The sequence below is a fragment of the Xenopus laevis genome, chromosome 3L, assembly GCF_017654675.1.
Source record: "Xenopus laevis strain J_2021 chromosome 3L, Xenopus_laevis_v10.1, whole genome shotgun sequence".
Taxonomy (NCBI): Eukaryota; Metazoa; Chordata; class Amphibia; order Anura; family Pipidae; genus Xenopus; species Xenopus laevis.
Genome location: NC_054375.1, coordinates 12,679,860 through 12,699,201, shown reverse-complemented (window position 1 = coordinate 12,699,201; position 19,342 = coordinate 12,679,860). Strand labels below are relative to the sequence as shown.

Below are 19,342 nucleotides of genomic sequence, written 5' to 3'. Positions count from 1 at the left end.
ATGCCATTGGACTCTACTGGTCGGTAACCATGTCGCCATGCTGAGGCGGTTTATCGTGGGGGACGTGAGTATCTCACTGAGACACCATTTCGGGCGACGGCCTTTCCGCCCCTCCCACTGATTTGGATTTAATTACGACCAATTCTATTCCACATTGGTGGGCTCCCCGTGCATACTGGACTTTGCTGGGCGCACCCCCGCCCCTCTACAAGTAGCCGTGATATGGCACTATACATTCTAGCACCTAGTGGTCTTAGGGGTATTTCTCCCAAACGGCAATCCGTGTGATTTCTCTGACTCTGGGACATACCATCAATAATAATATCGGACATTTAGAGGCCGCACACCCAATTTGAAATTGGGATTTTTATTCCATCATTGCATAGCCTCGTCCAGCATACCGACATATACCCCATTGGACAGCAGTCCACTTATATTTATATTTGTATTTTGCACTAGTGCATAGATCATACTTGCATTAAGGGATCCCTTTTCCATATACAGCGCTGCTTATCATTTTAATTGGTTTTAGCTAAGGTGTTTTTGGCTTAGTGTTTAATAAATATTGCCTTTTATCTTACCTTATGTCTCATTCTAATCGAGTGTATTTGAACTACATGGGCAGGGGGTTAAGTCCCATTGGGTTGCGTATATAGATTTACACTATAGTTGGTGGACACCCCAGCCCATTGGTTCTTATACATAATTGTATTATTGTTCATCAGTACCTATCTCTCACTTCATTCCATTGTCGTACACTCCTAAAAGACACAAATGGGAATCCAACCGCAGATCCGTTGGAAATACAAAATATTCTAAAGGGCTTCTACTCCAAGCTGTACTCGTCCACCCTAGCCCCCACAGATATGCCAGGGGTAGAAGCATTTCTTAACTCGGTGCAGCTTCACTAACTAATTTCCGAGTATCGAGAGCACCTGGAGTCAACTATATCCCTAATTGAGGTGCAAGAGGCCATTGATTCTTTCCCTAATGGGAAAGCTGCAAGTGCTGATGGATTGCCCATAGAGCCCTGTATAAGGTCTGGAGTACATTAATTCCCAAAAACCTTTCCAACCTCCAAGCACCCCGCATGGTGCCTGTCAAAGCTAAAAGGACTAACCTCAACCCCATTTTAGGGAATGTCAAGTGGGTCCTATCCAAGATTACCCATCTAATGGGAATTTCAAATGTTGACCAGTCTACACCGCTATGGGGAAACGCCAACCTGGGCGGAGTGGTGGAGCTAAAGCCCCTAGAAGGTTGGTTAGACAAAGGGGTACACAAAATAGATGATGTATGGTGACATGACAAACCCCTTGCACTCTCCGAACTTCGGGCTGTGAGGGCCATCCCCTCATCCCATTGGTTATTCTATATGAGGCTCATCTTAAAGCTAACAAAGTGGTACAAAGAGAAGCCCCGGGAAATAGCTGGGCACCCAGTCATTGCACTTATAAATACAGAAAAGACCCAGGGCATAATTTCAAGGGTGTACAAACTGATCTGTAAGTAACGACACAAGGATAAAGCCTTAAAATGCAGAGAGCAATGGGAAAGGGATCTTGGAGTCCTTACTGATACGCAGTGGTCGGCTGCGCTTAAAGCCCCGTCTCAAGTGTCCTTCATTCCTAGGCACAGAATATTATAGCTGTACCTCCTACATAGGGCCTACTACACGAGGAGCAGACTAATGTTCCCCAATCTCTCACCACAATGTCTTAGATGCAAACAAGCAGTGGGGGATCTACTACATACCCTTTGGAGTTGCCCCAAGCTTCAGGCATACTGGAGCGAGACACTGGAGATCCTAGAGGAAGTAACGGGGAGGGATAACCTAAATGACCCTAAACTATGCGTATTAAATATACAGTCAGATACTATTGTGGACTCTCAAGGGGCTCTATTCCTAAGTAAAGCTCTATTTCAAGTGCGTGGAATCATTACCCTTAACTGGAAAGCGGAGGCCCCGCCAGTAGTAGCACATTGTATAACTGAGGTGTCTAATCCGCCAACACAAGAGTTCATGTTAGCCAAATGTAAGGGCTGTCTGGATAAATTCCATAGGATATGGGACCCCTGGCTAAGGAAATACCCCCCGCAGAGGTACTGGAGCTGTGATTATTTGTAAAATAAACTCTGTCAGGGTAAAGTATAGTGTGACCAGACATAAGTAGATATTAGCTAGAACTGGATCATTATTGTCTCCTGTAATGGAATATTGTTGTCAAGCTCATACGTATATCCTACTGAATGTGATGTATAAATTTGCTTATGTTCAATAAAACTTACCTGAACAAAATAAAAGTTAACTCAAAGGTGAACAACCCCTTTAAGTTAACTTTTAGTATGATATTTTGGTTTCCATTTTTTATTATTCGTGGTTTTTGAGTTATTTAGCTTTTTATTCAGCAGTTCTCCAGTTTGCAGTTTCCGATATCTGGTTGCTAGGGTTCAAATTACCCTAGCAACCATGAAATTGACCTGAATAAGAGACTGGAATATGAAAGGCAGAGGCCTAAATAGAAAGATGAGCAATAAAAAGTAGGAATAACAATAATTTGTAGCCTTACTGAGCATTGGTTTTAGATGGAGTCAATGACCCCCATTTGAAATCTGGAAAGAGTCAGAAGAAGGCAAATATTAAAAAAAACGATGAAAAATAAATAACGAAGACCAAAAGTTGCTTAGAATCGCCCATTCTATAAAATATTAAAAGTTAACTCAAAGGTGAACCACAACTTTAGTATGGTGGCCCAACCCTGGGGAAGAGTCCTGCGTGGAAACAATTTTAATACCAAGACCTGTAACCCACACCCACATTTTTACCTACCTGACCCGCAACTGCCTGATCTGCAAACTGATCCACGAAAAGCTGACCACCATAAAGCAGGAAGTGTCGTTGCTGGAAACCAGAAGTGATGTCATCATTAGTGGGCTCAAAAAAAAAAACAAACATTTTTAAAAACTTTTAAAGGACAAGGAAAGTCTAAAATAGAATAAGGCTAGAAATGCGGTATTTTGTATACTAAACATAAGCATGAACTTACTGCACCACAAAGCCTAATCAAACAAATGATTTATGCTTTCAAAGTTGGCCACAGGGGGCTGTCATCTTGTAACTTTGTTAAATATCTTTGCCTGACCCTGCACATGCTCAGTGTGGTGTAGGCTGCTTAGGGATCGTCATTAACAACGCTGCTTGAGTTCTGCATGGCTGGTAAGTAAGGCGGGGGCTCCCCCAGCTGTTCATAAGTATGATTGTTTCCCTGCTCAGCAGTTAGGGACCATCTGACAATTCCTTTCCTCAGCAGTAAATGAAGGGAGAATTTCACTGCATACAGTCAGGTTTCTTATAAAAACAGTACACATTTTTAAATTAAAGTATATTGGAGATAGGTTTCTTTTTCATTAAAGAAAATAAAAATGGGATTTTATTTTTTTGCCTTTCCTTGTCCTTTAAAGGAATAAAACTTTTCAAGATCCACAACTTGACCTGCAAACCCTCAGACTCCCAACCTGCATCTGAAAGTCCTTCCTACAACCTACAGGTTCGCTGTTTTTTTTGGGGGTACCCAACACCCTGCAGGGCTCTACCCTGGGGTACTCAGACTCTTAGGACTGCCCTGCCTGGGAGCACAGGGAAAATGGCACCAATCAGCTCTCCAACACTTGGATGCTCCTTTGGGGTAAAAGGCGGATAAATTATAGTCCCTCGTACCCAGTGTGTTATAGTTGACAAACAAACCCATTTATTGTGGAGGAGAAAACGTGTCTTTGCTGATAGAAGTGAATCCTCGTCAGTCTGCTCTATGGACTCCCATTCTATAATCACACGCAATAATGTGGAAATAATTATTCTGCCGAGAGATTCTAATGAGCTTTTAGTCTTCTATCCGTGCAAACGTTGCTCAGAGACGCGTTGTGGTTTCCGATGGTGTGTGTGTGGCAAGGTTGTGTTGGGTTCTTATCTGAGGTTCCCAGACTGTAGGGCTTGACACCCTTGGGGGCAGTGACAGATGAAAGCCTGAAGGGTAGCTAGGGGGAGATTTGGGAGAAAGCATATTTGTTCTCCTAAGAACCCCTGAATGCCAAGTGTGAAGGCCAGTTAGGATAAGATGTTGGGTGTATTTTTTTGTAAATATCACTGAAAGATCATCTTGAAGCCCAAGTAGGTTAAGCCTTTTGGTGGATGTCTACTTTCTGTCCTACATACCCTGAAAGACAATCCTGAAAGCCAGTTAGGGTAAGATTTTGGGTAAGCGTTGCTGACCAGTGGCGGAACACCGGGGGAGCAGGGGGTGCGAGCGGGCCAGGGCCCGCACCCCCTCAGGGCCCTCGGCAGTTTACGGGCCGCTAATTCATGGGCCAGTTCCGGGTGTACGGAGGGGGGCGGGGGGCCCGGCTGCGCGTCCTGCGCCAGGGCCCCGCCCCCCCTCTAGTCACATTTCTGTTGCTGACCTAGTTACCCCTGAAAAGCCACATTGAAAGGCCATTTCGGTGAGATTTGGGGTGAAGTTATCTGACGTCCTACTTATTCTACGTACTATGGGGGAAATTCACTAACGGGAGAAAATTTGCAATCGATGGCTTCATCGCCTTCACCAGGCACAACTTCACACAGACAACAATAATTCACCAAGTTGCGAAGTTTCGTTGCCACCGCCAAACACTTGCGAAGTTGCGCTGTTACTACGGCAGGCATAGCGAAGTTTCACTAGCGTTAGATAATTTGCATACAGCGGGAAGTTCAATTTCAATGGACGTATATGTTGCAGCAAATACATTACACTACAGAAGCCCAGGGAACCTTAAGAAATAAAATAAAGTTGTTATATTACCCTACACCTGAGCCCACAGTATAGTTTATGTGCCATATGTAAGGCCCGGACTGACTATCTGTTGGTTCTGGCAAATGCCAGAGGGGCTGCTGTAAGTTGCCATAGACAGTCACTATTTAGTGGGCTGATGGGGGGCTGCTTGGGCCTCTGTGTACTTGGAATGCCAGGGCCTATTGTGAATCTCAGTCCGGACCTGGTAAGGAAATATAGGGGGAAAGGAGGGTACCAAAAATTTACAATCTCTTTTAGCATATCACCCTGTAAAAAGGAGAAGCCATTGTTTTTTGGGACTTAGAAAACATTTCAACTTTTTTTTGGACCAAGTCCTATCTACTCTATTGCACTTCGCCTGGTCTGAGGTGGCGAAGGCAAGTCTGGTGATAGAGTTAACGTTCAGTAAAACATAAACTCAGTGAATTTGCGTAGTAACGCTCTTTCGCCAGAGCAAAAAACACACCTGCCGTTAGAGTGCGAAGTTGCGCTAGAGTCCATCTCCTAATTATGCCGGTGCCCATTAGTAAATTGGCGAAGTGCCAAAATGACGTCACGCTGGCGAATTTTCTCCAGCATTAGCCACTTTGCCCTTTAGTAAATTTGCCCCTATGGCTTAATAGCTGATGATTTCTTATATCGTAGATACCTCTGGAAGACCATCATGAAGGCCAATTAGGGGAAAATATGGGTCAAGTGTCTGTTTGACGTCCTAGATACCCCTGAAACATCATCTTGAAGGCCATCGGGGCCAGTTAGGGTGAGATTTGGGAAGAATGCCCAGGATACAAAACACTATGATGGTTCGTTAGGGGGGAATTTGGGGTCTAATGTTTGAAACCATGGCTGATAGACATTGATATTTCCTACATCTGGAACTTTGTTATGAACTAAAGGGGGGGGGGCTGAACAAAAGCTGGACCTCCTACTACAGGATCTATCTTTTTATCTCCCTCTCTCTATCTGTCTGTATCCACCATTCACCAGTCTACTGCTATCTATGCATCTCATATGATCTCTCTCTCAATGTATCTGTCTCAATCTCTCCATATACAATTCATTGATTTCCTTTAAGTTATATAAATAGAATACATTTGAGCAAAGAATAATAAGATAACGAATATAATTCTAACCCATCTCTTGCTTGAACGTTCTGTACACCCAAAGCCTGGCCAGCGGCACCTAAGGTCATTGCTGTGAAGGTGCAATTGTCACGGGGGCCTATCGGGTCTCAGCGGGGGAAGTCCGGACCCAGGAGGAAACTTCTGGTTAAAGTCCAAGATCGCGGTACAGAAGGGATCAAGAATAAACGTAGTCAAGATACAGGCAATAGTTCAAAAGGCTGGTGGCAATAATCAAAATAGAAAAATCCAATAATCAGCAATCACAGGAAAATAGAAACAGCCAGGAATGAAGTAGCCAAATCCTACAATCGGGCATTGAACCCGTGACCTTGGTGTCCTTTTATTTTAAATTTTGGCACCAGACCCATCATCACGCATCTGCACACCAACGTCCAGGGTCGGACTGGGGGGCCTTGGGCCCACCGGGACCTCTGTCCAGGGCCCCCTCTGGCCCCCCTACTGTGAGGTGCCGATCGGGCCACACGCACGAATGAGCACACAGCGCGCATGCGCGAACAGCGGGCGCATGCGCAGACGGCGCAGAAAGAAAACTCTTTTTTATAGAATTCCTATATTCCTAAGAGGGGTCTGGCCCGGCGGGGGCCCATGAGGGTCGGTGGCCCACCGGGTTTTTTCCCGGTGGGCCAGTATGACACTGCCGGCGTCACTAGGCTGATGTCCACGTGGTGGCTATGGGTGCGGTCATCTTGGACGCGGCGCTGTAGAGGAACGGTGAGCCCTGACAGCAATGCCCTCTCAGTGGGAGGCCATAAGTACCCACTTCTCTCTCTCTCGGCAGCCCTATCTCTAACCCCCTTTTGTTCTCGCCTGATTGCTTTCCATTAAGGGCGACAAATTTTTATTTGTGGGATTCCTCTTCATGCTGCATTAGCTTAAGGGCGTCAAGTACTCTCCCCTCAAACCTTACTCTCCCCTCATACAATACTCTTCCATCATACAATACTCTCCCCTCATACAGTACTCTCCGTTCATTCAGTACTCTCCCCTCATCTGTACTCTTCCATCATATATTACTCTCCCCTCAACGCATCGGGCAGGGTTGACAGGTCTAATTATAAACCACCAGAAACCCTGGTGTTGGCATTTGAATTCTCGGATCACACGGTAAACACACAATATCCTACACTTTAATACACAGTACTCTCCCCTCATACTGCACTCTCCCCTTATCTGTACTCTTCCCTCATACAATACTCGCCCCTCATACAGTACTCTTTCCTCATAAAGAACTCTCCCCTCGTACTGCACTCTCCCCTCATACAGTACTTTCCCCTTATACAGTACTCTTCCATCATACATTACTCTTCCCTCAATGCAGGGTTGCCAGGTCTAATTTTAAACTACCAGCCTGGCAACCCTGACGTTGACATTTGAATTCTCGCATACATGGTAAACACACAATACCCTACACTTTATTATAAAGAATAGGTGGGATACATAAACTACTTGAGCGCCTAGTCTACAACCGACTAACCTCATTCCTCCCTGACAATAACCTGCTGGACCCCCTACAATCTGGTTTTAAGCCACAACACTCCACTGAAACTGCCCTGACTCGACTAACTAATGACCTTTTAACCGCTAAAGCCAACAATCATTTCTCACTACTAATACTACTTGATCTCTCAGCTGCATCTGACACTGTAGATCACCCTCTCCTTCTCCAATCCCTCCATTCGCTTGGCCTTCGTGACACAGCCCTGTCCTGGTTCTCTTCTTACTTTACTAATCGTTACTTCAGTGTCTCCTACAACGGAGTGGCAGCTTCTCCCCTACCTCTTTCTGTTGGGGATCCTCAAGGATCTGTCCAGGGACCATTACTATTCTCCCTCTATACTTCTTCCCTCGGCAAATTAATCAACTCGAACGGTTTCCACTACCACCTCTATGCTGATGATACTCAGATCTATCTCTCATCTCCTGATCTCAACCCAGAACTCCTAACTAGTGTCTCCTCCTGCCTATCTCTACCTGGATGTCACAATGCTGCCTTAAATTAAACTGAAATGGTTCTCTTTCCTCCAACTAACACCAGTAACATCCCAAAGGATCCATCATAGCTAACAATTCCACTATCACTCTGTCTCCCCAGGCCTTGGGGTTATCCTAGATTCTGTCCTGTCATTCACAGTTATACACTAAATGGCAATGTGTTGGGAGTTTCCTTAAATGAAAAGGATCTAGGGGTCTTTGTAGATAACACGTTGTCTAATTCTGGGCAGTGTCATTCTGTGGCTACTAAAGCAAATAAAGTTCTGTCTTGCATAAAAAAGGGCATTAACTCAAGGGATGAAAACATAATTATGCCTCTTTATAGGTCCCTGGTAAGGCCTCATCTGGAGTATGCAGTTCAGTTTTGGACTCCAGTCCTTAAGAGGGATATAAATGAGCTGGAGAGAGTGCAGAGACGTGCAACTAAATTGGTTAGAGGGACGGAAGACTTAAATTATGAGGGTAGACTGTCAAGGTTGGGGTTGTTTTCTCTGGAAAAAAGGCGCTTGCGAGGGGACATGATTACACTTTACAAGTACATTAGAGGACATTATAGACAAATGGCAGGGGACCTTTTTACCCATAAAGTGGATCACCGTACCAGAGGCCACCCCTTTAGACTAGAAGAAAAGAACTTTCATTTGAAGCAACGTAGAGGGTCTTCACAGTCAGGACAGTGAGGTTGTGGAATGCACTGCCGGGTGATGTTGTGATGGCTGATTCAGTTAATGCCTTTAAGAATGGCTTGGATGATTTTTTGGACAGACATAATATTAAAGGCTATTGTGATACTAAACTCTATAGTTAATATAGGTATGGGTATATAGAATTTTAATTAAAAGTAGGGAGGGGTGTGTGTAGGGATGCTGGGTTTTCATTTGGAGGGGTTGAACTTGATGGACTTTGTCTTTTTTCAACCCAATTTAACTATGTAACTATGTAACTATGTAACTCCTCATAACCAGTCACTTATTAAATCATGTCACTTCCACCTAAGGAACATATCCAAAATACGATCATTTATCACCCAAGATGCTGCCAAAATTCTTGTTCACTCTCTCATCATATCACGTCTAGACTACGGTAACTCTTTTAATTGGCCTTCACCTCCAGAGACTGTCACCTCTCCAGTCCATAATGAACACTGCTGCGAGGCTCATACACCTCAGCAACCGCTCCTCCTCTGCCTCGCCTTCTGTCAATCCCTGCACTGGCATCCGCTACCTTTCAGAATCAAATTCAAATGAATGACCCTGACTTCAAAGCACTTCATAACTCTGCCCCACCCTACATCTCTCAACTCATCTCTATATACTCACCCAACCACTTACTACTATCCTCTACTGACCTGCTACTCAACTCTTCTCTCATTACCTCCTCACACACTCACATTCAAGACTTTGCAAGGGCTGCACCCCTCCTCTGGAATTCTCTCCCACGGTCTGTCCGACTTTCTCCCAACTTTTCTGCTTTGAAGAAATCTCTTAAAACGCACTTCTTTCGAGAAGACCACCCTCACTCTGCTTAACTACCAAATGCAACACCACATACAGTACCACATTTCTCACCCACTTAATTCGATCTAGCCCACTCCCACGACTTGTGTATTATTCCCTTCCCTTTAGAGTGTATGCTCTTATGCATAGGGCCTTTCTCACCTTTTGTACCTGTATTGATTGTAATTTATGTAACTCCATATGTTCTATGTATATATGTGATTTAGTTGTATAATCACATTTACTTTACAGTGCTACACAATTTGTTTGCGCTATATAAATACATGTTAATAATAATAAAATAATAATAATACAGCAGAAACATGGGAGTTAGTCAGGAATGGGACAACCCCGTTACCTGAAGCCCCAATGCTCCTTCTGATGATGTCAGTTGAAAATCGATAGTGATCTCCGAGTGTTGGAAATACAGGTTACAGACTAACGTTTCGGCCCAACGAGGCCTTTCTCAAAGTGCTAACATAGTATTAAAACGAGCCTTATATCTATGTACTGGCGGGAAAAACAGCAGTCACAACTATGACGTGAGAACTAAGCGACTGCCTATTGAATACATCACATTAAGTACATAAATAGTGTAAACCATGTCATTAAGATGTATGCATCAGTCAGTCTGTTGTGTTATCACCTTACACACTTCAGCATACTCACATACTTGATTATCAATAAAAGGGTTAAAACAAACCATTAAAGTAACACTATGTAGTTGATTGTTAACCGAAGTGAACATAATGTGTTACAAATGTTACTAATGTGACTTCCTTTGAATATGATATTATCAGCCTCCCTGTCCATGTCCCAGCTCCTACTCAATTCCCTATATACACCCCAATAAAACTATTGATGCTTCTATCAGCAGCTATTAAGCTCCATCACTGCACTCTTAAGTTATATACCTTATGGCATCTAATTATCTACATCCCATGCTGTTGCTGAACTACACATCCCATGCTGTTATTAAACAACACATTTAATATATAAGCTAAAGTTGGTATTTAAACTTACTGTGAGGCTGGTTTACACTATTTATGTACTTAATGTGATGTATTCAATAGGCAGTCGCTTAGTTTCTCACGTCATAGTTGTGACTGTTGTATTTCCCCCCAGTACATAGATATAAGGCTTGTTTTAATACTATGTTAGCACTTGAGAAAGGCCTCGTTGGGCCCGAAACGTTAGGTCTGTAACCTGCATTAAAGCTATCTATAATCGTTTACTCCCTCGAGAGTGCGGCTCTTTTTTAGAAGATATATATGAAATTAAGCACCTAATCTGTTATATAAGAGCGATTATATCGCCAAAGTAGAAACCTCTAATGAAAAGAAACACGATTGCTTTACAACAGGAATTTAGTAACAATTTGTAACTTAGAACTTGCAACTTGTGAACTTATGATACATTTAACTAATATGAAGTAGTGTAGTGATGTGCGGGTCGGGTTTTTCTCCGCGCCCGCCTGAGCCTGACTTCTGACTTCCCTTTATAGACCCAACCCGCTGATGATGTCACAAAAGGGCGGGGTGAGCAGGCGCAGGGGATATAAAGCCAGAAGCCGGCAGTTGAAAGTTGAGGATCGGGGTCGGTGGGGTGCCGGGGGTCGGCCTGAACTGGGTCCAGCAGGTATTGGGCCGGCACGCATATCACTACTATGAAGTCTAGATTATGTTTTTTAACCATTTTTCAATGTTTGATAATTGCCATGTTAATTGATAGAATAGAAAATAGAATAGAAAATACCGCTCTGACTCACCGCTAGCCTTCTTTGCAATACAGGCGGCCCATGGATCTGTCCTCTGGGCGCTGGATTCTCTTGGCGTCCCACGCCTCACTGAATAGGAAGAAGAAAAGACAATGTTTCTGCACACCGGAGTGCTTTAAAATAAAAAAATCTTTATTGTTCCATAATAACGGACATGCTAATGATTAAGGCCGTCTGTGCCCGAAACGTGTCAAGCTAGACGTACTGTGTGCCCATTACTATGGATCAATAAAGATTTTGGATTTTAAAGCACTCTGGTGTGCGGAAACTTTGCCTATGTTAATTGATATGACAAGTTCCTTGGGAGGGGTTTTCTCTTGGGCTATAAGACACAAGGTGGTATAATGGATACTGAGGTCTCTGAGAAGTACGTTGTTGCAAAACGCGTTAGACCTTGGATGCTTGGTGAAATTGTTTCCCTTAGCGACAGACTTGGGGCAGCAGCCCCTGGGTCAGACCACAAATCGGCTAAGCCAATCCATATATTTTACCTGTAAATGAGTGTCAAGATGGCCTGTGTGCGGGGGATTAACTTGAAATCATAAGTGTAGGGCTCGGGCCAAGAGCACCTGGGCCACGTGGATTGAACGGTGAGCGACTATAGAACCCAAAGGCCTAATTATAGTTGGATTGGTGGGAGTTTAATAGACAAAGAGGATATAGCCGCTACGGGTGCTGGATATATGTATATATAATTTGTGTGCTATGAACAACAGCAGCAGCACTGATTGGAACCCTGGCTGATGAATGAATGGATCCAACAGACTCAATAGGCCACACATACAAAGCAATGCTCAGTGTACTTAATAGGCTGTGTATGTACTGCACATCTAATTAGAAATAAATGCCATATAAACCTCACTCATCAAAATGGGAAACTTGCCCTTTAAGAGCAGGGAACAGAGGTGACTTCACCCGGGCGTTGTGACAGTTGGTTCAGTCCGTTGGTTGGCCCTGTGGTGAGAGGTAAGTGGACTTTCCCTCTGGGAGACTTCTTGTCAAAAAACTTTATTTTAGTGCAAAAAGAGGCAGGAATTAGGGCAATGTTTTCCCCAAAGACTAGTGGGTGTTGCGCCTCCCACTGATTTTAGTGAATTTGAAGGTTTTTCCCCTAAAATGTGCTTGGGAGGAGCCTTTAATCTTAGTGCTGGTTGGGAGACACAGACCAGGATTTGTCAGTTACACAGGACTGTCGCAAATATTCACATTTATTAATGAAGGGAACATTTGGGGACCCCTGTACCTCACCATAAGCTGCTTCATTTGTGTTCCCAGTACTGACAGGCTCCTTCGAGATTTGCCCCTCTGCCCCCTGGTATCTGCCCCCAGCCCTGCTCTTATGTACCAACATTGTAGCTAAATACATGTTCCCTTTATCCAAGTCTGGAACTAGGGGTGGGAAGCAGAGGCACGTGCCATGGGGACAGTAGGGGGTGATAGTAAATGAGTGGGGGACATACAGCAGGTCCCAGAGAAGAGAGGTGACTTTACCCATAGGGATTTGACAGTTGGTTTAGTTCGTTGGTTGGCTCTGGGTTAAGTGTATATTCTCTCCAAGACATTTTTTTGCCAAATATCCCTTATATTAGTGAAAAATGAGATAGTTGGTGACCCCCAGTCTGTAACTAGGGGTGGGAAGCAGAGGCACGTGCCATGGGGACAGTAGGGGGTGATAGTAAATGAGTGGGGGGGACATACAGCAGGTCCCATAGAAGAGAGGTGACTTTACCCATAGGGATTTGACAGTTGGTTTAGTCCGTTGGTTGGCTCTGGGTTAAGTGTATATTCTCTCTGGGGTTATTTGACAAATAACTTTTACTACAATAAAGAAAAAGGGCACAGGACCTGACAAAGCTCAAGTTTAGGGGACAATAGATCTCTGCCTTCCTCTGTATTATATAGGAAATATTACGCACTAAATTCATTAACTTGCCTTTTTATTCTCTTTTCTATACAGATTGCTACAGAGCTTTTCCTGCTTTTTTTGGACTGTGATTGTGCTGTTACACCTGCCTGATAACACCTGGGTTTATTTTTGGCTTCTCCATTGTTCAGTCACATCCATCTTCATCTGAACAGTGTAAGAGAGAGCCAGGGGTTCCTTAGGGAGACCCCCTTGGGGTGCCCCGGCCTTGTGCCGCCCCCAATTTATTTTTTTAACATCGGAGAATCTTCTTGAAGAGGTAATCTTGCAAATTCAACTGATTCAGCACATGATTTCTTCTTCAGCAAATCTGCCCTAAATTCACTTGAGGGGGGTCCCACGTGGCTTTGTGCATATGAGCCCATACGGTTACTGTATATGGGATTTATAAGAAGCCAATCCATCGCTATCAGCAGCATTAATAATACAAATAGGGGAATATACATAAGGAAATAATTGCCTTTAAGTTTACTTTTAGTATGTTATAGGATGGCTAACTCTTAGCAACTTTTCAATTGGTCTAAATTAAAGTTTTTTTTATATAGCTGCTGAATAAAAAGCTAAATAACTCAAAAACCACAAATTATAAAAAATGAAACCCAAGTACAAATTTCAGAATATCACTCTCTACATCATACTAAACGTTTATTTAAAGGTGAACAAACCCTGTAACCGTGACTTCATTTTGCCTGATTGTGTCCATTTGTCCCTTTAGGTGTCGACGATGGAGGAGATAACGATCAAGACATCTCTCCTGGTAATGCCTCAGTGTAAAATAAATCCTCTCTCATCTGAACTGCTGTTTCCCTTTCACTCTTCTATAAAAGGGGAAGGAAACCTAGTTGGCCGCAAAAACCCTCCCCCCCTCCCGTGTGTTGCCCATCCTCCCTCCTCCCCCCTGGCCTACCTGTCCCGCTGGGTAAATGCCCCTAACTTGTTACTTACCCTTCTGAGCAGGTCCAGTCCAGGGAGTTCACAGACGACATCTTCTTCCACGCGATCTTCCTGCTTTGACCTGCGCATGCGCAGTAGGAGCATTTCGCCGGTACGATCTACTGCGCATGCGCCAAAAGTACTTTGTGACTTTCGGTGCATGTGCAGTAGATCCGTACCGGCGAAATGCTCCTACTGCGCAAGCGCCAAAACGCCGTTCACAGCAGGAAGAAGATCACGTGGAAGAAGATGTCGTCTGTGAACTCCCTGGACTGGACCTGCGCAGAAGGGTAAGTAACAAGTTAGGGGCATTTGCCCAGCGGGACGGGTAGGCCAGGGGAGGGTGGGCAACACACGGGAGGGGGGGGAGGGTTTTTGCACCATCTAGGTTTCCTTCCCCTTTAAGCAGCTGTCTGTCTGTCTGTCTGCACTGCTTCCTTTTATACATACAGGTGGGAGCTGCCATACCATTTTCCTCTGTGCGGGTAGAACTGACATCCATGAAAAACAACCACTACATTTATTTCCTTTTTTCAGAAAAAAATCTCCTTATTCCTGCAATATTTGCCCCATAGAAACCCCAAACCCTTTTCTGTCTCTATTCTCCTCAGATCCAGACTGACTGTGAGCAGCATTTAGAGCCATTTAGTATTCTGTCCCTAATGCTCTTTCCTTTCACTTACAGCCGCTGTACGTCGTCCTGGAGGACTTCAGGGAGGAAGACACCGACTTTAAGGCCCTTGCCTCTTATTACGGTAAAATCCTATTTTATTTATCAGTTCCTACGTTTTATTATACGTGAATTCCTTTCCCCCTTTAGCTCAGTATTTAACATAAATGTGTTTTTCCCACAGAACATCACTACCGGGTCTACTATGGCAAGAACGTCGTCCTGTAAGTAAAACATAAATGCTCTTATTACATGTTGGGAATCATTTGCTATTGCCCCAGGGGTAAGTGCAAGGGCAATAAGGCTGGAAAATGTTTTTATTAACGCTCAGTGATATTTTTCTTTTTCAGAGAGGACTTTATTCTTCGATATTTCAGCGACCCGAGGACGACGCACAGAGACAACATTTATGAGTACTGGGTGTTGATCCATTATCTGGTATGTAATGCAGAATAGATGTCTAGATAAATAGAGAATAAATGATATTAGATTGCCAGCTCTTGTGTAACGCTGCTACTTTCTTTATGTTACAGGAAGTGCTCGAGAGGGAGTGTGTCGCCCTCTACAGTGAGGAGTTGCTGCCTCCTGTAAGTGTCACTATTATTATAGGAGAGGTTATTATTCACTGTGTGTCTCTATAATAATTATATTATTAACATTGACTCTCTCCTTCCACAGGAAGCATCATCGGAACACTGGAGATGGGGGCAGCATTTCGAGTATCTGCGGCTGCAGAATGTAAGTTCCCCCATCACATGGGAATCCCACACCCTCACTGCCCTCAGCGTATAAAGGTACTATTAGCAGCACATATACAGACATAATCATAACTGTCTCCTTTCTTTCCCCTTTGCTCCTATCCTTGTGCCTCCCCTGCACCCGCAGACTATCCAATGGCACCTTCACCAGCTTGCCATGACGCTCTGGGAGAGGGAGCAGAAGCTGCAGGAGGCTGCTGGGTATGTATTTTGCACTAAACACTTTCAATTACGTTTACTGCCACTTTACAATAATGACAATAATGACATTTGTTTCCCTCCAAACCTAGTGAGGAACAAAAGCCAAGTCCTGGAGCTGAGGGAGAGGAGGAAGAAGTTCCTGCGGTGGAGGAAGAGAAGGAAGAGGGAGCTCCTGGACAACATCAAGCTCCTGCGGAGGAGGAGGAGGGAGAAGAGAGAGCTTCTGGGGAACAACCAGCTCCTGCACAAGGGAAGGAGAAAGAAGAGGGAGCTCCAGAAGAAGAACAAGCTCCTGCTGCAGAGAGAGAAGAGGGAGCGCCTGGAGAAAAGCAAGCTCCTGATGCTGAGGAGGACGAGAGAGAGGAGGGAGCCCCTGGAGAACAACCAGCTCCTGCAGCGGAGGAGGAGGAGAGAGAAGAGGGTGCCCCTGGGAAACAACCAGCTCCTGCAGCAGAGGAGGAGAAGGAAGAGGGAGCTGATGGAGAACAGCAAGCTCCTGCAGCGGAGGAGGAGAAGGAAAAAGGAGCTCCTGGAAAACAGCAAGCTCCTGCTGCAATGGAAAAGGAGATGGAAGAGGGAGCCCCTGGGGAACAACCAGCTCCTCCAGGGGAGGAGGAGACAGAAGAGCGAGCCCTTGAGGAACAACAAGCTCCTGCACTGGAGGAGGAGAGAGAAGAGGGAGCTCTTGAAGAACAAGCTCCTGCAGCAGAGGAGGACGAGAGAGAGGAGAGAGCCCCTGGGGAACAACAAGCTCCTGCACCGGAGGAGGAGAAAGAAGAGGAAGCAGCTAAAGAACAAGCTCCTGAGGTGGAAGTGATCATCGAAGATCCTCCGGTGGTAGAAAGGCTGACCCTCCGAAAACGGATCAAGAAGGCCATAATGAAGAGGCTCCGCAGGGTTTGGGTAATGTATCAATTTACTGACAATTACCCTTCTTCTAGAGATACCTCATGTAGTCCAATGCAGCTCCACTTTACTTCCTGCTCTTCTGAGCATTTTCAATCAGAACAATAGAAAGGAAGTCATACACCCTGTCTGTTGAGCCCGCAGGCTGATCACTTTGAGGGCGCACCCCATAGACCAATGTTTGGCTGCCTTTAGGGTGTAAGAGGTTGCTGACAGGGATCTAAGTCTGCAGATAAAGTGTTGATTGTATAGAAGGCCAATAACAGGGGAGGCAGGTAACTCTTACAGGGCTGCTGGACATCTGGCTTAGATATCCACCTTTGGAAATGGGTTGCCACTGGGTAATGGACTGGCACCAGCTGATCAAAGAGTATAAAAGAATAAATGGCACAGGCTCAGACTGAGATTCATAAGAGGCCCTGGCATTTCATGTGTAGAGAGACCCAAACAGTCCCCAAAGGCCCAACAAATAGTGCGCTCTTAAAGCAACACCGAGCCTTTAATATCATAAAGAAACAAGTGTTTGTCTTTATTCTTATCTTAACATTTTCTAAATCTTTTCTTTTCAGCATTCCACCCAAAGACTCACCTGCTGCCGCCGACCCACCACCACGGCCTGAATCCTTTCCTTCCAACCTACCTATCCCAAAAGCGTATGTCTGTGTGTGTCTGTCTGTTATGTACAGGAGGGAGAGTGGGGGTTGTGTACAGGAGGGAGAGTAGGGGGTTATGTACAGGAGGGAGAGTAGGGGGTTGTGTATAGGAGGGAGAGTAGGGGGTTGTGTACATAAGGGAGAGTAGGGGGTTGTGTACAGGAGGGAGAGTAGGGGGTTCTGTACAGGAGGGAGAGTAGGGGGTTGTGTATAGGAGGGAGAGTAGGGGGTTATGTACAGAAGGGAGAGTAGGGGGTTGTGTACAGGAGGGAGAGTGGGGGTTATGAATAGGAGGGAGAGTGGGGGTTATGTACAGGAGGGAGAGTAGGAGGTTGTGTACAGGAGGGAGAGTGGGGGTTATGTAAGGGAGGGAGAGTAGGGGTTGTGTATAGGAGGGAGAGTAGGTGCTTGAGTATAGGAGGGAGAGTAGGGGGTTGTGTACAGGAGGGAGAGTAGGGGGTTGTGTACAGGAGGGAGAGTGGGGGTTGTGTATAGGAAGGCAAGTAGGGGGTTGTGTATAGGAAGGAGAGTGGGGGTTATGTACAGGAGGGAGAGTAGGGGGTTGTGTACAGGAGGAAGAGTGAGAGTTATGTATAGGAGGGAGAGTAGCGGTTGTGTACAGGAGGAAGAGTAGGGGGTTATGTACAGGAGGGAGAGTAGGGGGTTGTGTGTAGGGGGTTATGTACAGGAGGGAGAGAAGGGGGTTGTGTACAGGAGGGAGAGTAGGGGGTTGTGTATAGGAGGGAGACAGGGGGTTGTGTACACGAGGGAGAGTGGGGGTTGTGTATAGGAGGGAGAGTAGGGGGTTGTGTATAGGAGGGAGAGTAGGGGGTTGTGTATAGGAGGGAGAGTAGGGGGTTGTGTATAGGAGAAGGTTGAGGGGGTGTATAGGTGAGGGGTGAATAGGAGGTGGGGGTGTATAGATAGGGGGCGAGTAGGGGGTTGAGTATAGGAGGGAGACAGGGGGTTGTGTACACGAGGGAGAGTGGGGGTTGTGTATAGGAGGGAGAGTAGGGGGTTGTGTATAGGAGGGAGAGTAGGGGGTTGTGTATAGGAGGGAGAGTAGGGGGTTGTGTATAGGAGAAGGTTGAGGGGGTGTATAGGTGAGGGGTGAATAGGAGGTGGGGGTGTATAGATAGGGGGCGGGGGGGGTCTAGCCATGATCCAGGGTGTAGAACCGACTGCCGTTTCTAGGAGTCAGGAAGGGATTTTTACCTTCAGTGCAGATTGACCCCCATAGCACTCTAGGGTTTTTCTCCTTCCTCTGGATCATCCACTGTTAGGGAGGCCCAAATATCAATTGCCTATTAATTGTAATAAATCCTGTGCTCACCGCCAGGTTTCTCCATAAATATGTCTCTGTGTTTTTCTTTAATCCCTATGGTGAATATTGAGGGAAGGGGCTCCTGTGCCTCGTTCTACTAAAGATGACTGAGCGGTTGTGTGACGGTAAAACTGGGTGGTGGTGCTGATACAGGGGTTTAGTTGAAGAAGGGAATGGGTTAATATCTCTGCAGGGTTAATTGATTAATATGTACATGATGGGGCTGAAAGACATAGGGACACATACTGATTGGAGGGAACTAGAATATTGCTTTACTCCATAGGCCACAATGTAACAGCATTTCCATTCATGTCCAAGGCCCCTTTCTTAACACTGGAATTCCATCCACTTCCCACCAGCCTATTGTCACTATACCAGACATTTAGTATATGAAGGAGCTTGATATTGGCCAATAATTGAGCTGGATTTGTTTTTTGGGTACCACTTTCTCCAGGTTATGAGACGTCCTTTTGGGGTGGGGGGTTCCTGCTAAAGCGATTGAGTTAAAAACATTGGTGGCCTGGGGCCCTAAGAGTTAAAAACATTGGTGGCCTGGGGCCCTAAGAGTTAAAAACATTGGTGGCCTGGGGCTCTTAGAGTTAAAAACATTGGTGTCCTGGGGCCCTAAGAGTTAAAAACATTGGTGGCCTGGGGCCCTAAGAGTTAAAAACATTGGTGGCCTGGGGCCCTAAGAGTTAAAAACATTGGTGGCCTGGGGCCCTAAGAGTTAAAAA

At 45.3% G+C, this 19,342-nt stretch overlaps 2 protein-coding genes across 7 annotated transcripts in view; one reads left to right on the top strand and one right to left on the bottom strand.

Annotated features, from left to right (window-relative positions):
- Positions 1–19,342, bottom strand: part of LOC121400994 (WD repeat-containing protein 91-like) — a 1,149,255-nt gene that overhangs the window by 489,238 nt on the left and 640,675 nt on the right. The gene's annotated exons all lie outside the window — the stretch shown is intronic.
- LOC121400971 (skin secretory protein xP2-like) lies at positions 13,390–17,352 on the top strand. Its single transcript, XM_041585332.1, has 10 exons — positions 13,390–13,422; positions 13,879–13,920; positions 14,782–14,851; positions 14,951–14,990; positions 15,117–15,204; positions 15,300–15,353; positions 15,445–15,504; positions 15,652–15,725; positions 15,815–16,628; positions 17,201–17,352. Exons 2-10 carry the CDS (start codon positions 13,888–13,890, stop codon positions 17,249–17,251), a joined length of 1,284 nt encoding a protein of 427 aa, XP_041441266.1. The 5' UTR covers positions 13,390–13,422; positions 13,879–13,887; the 3' UTR covers positions 17,252–17,352.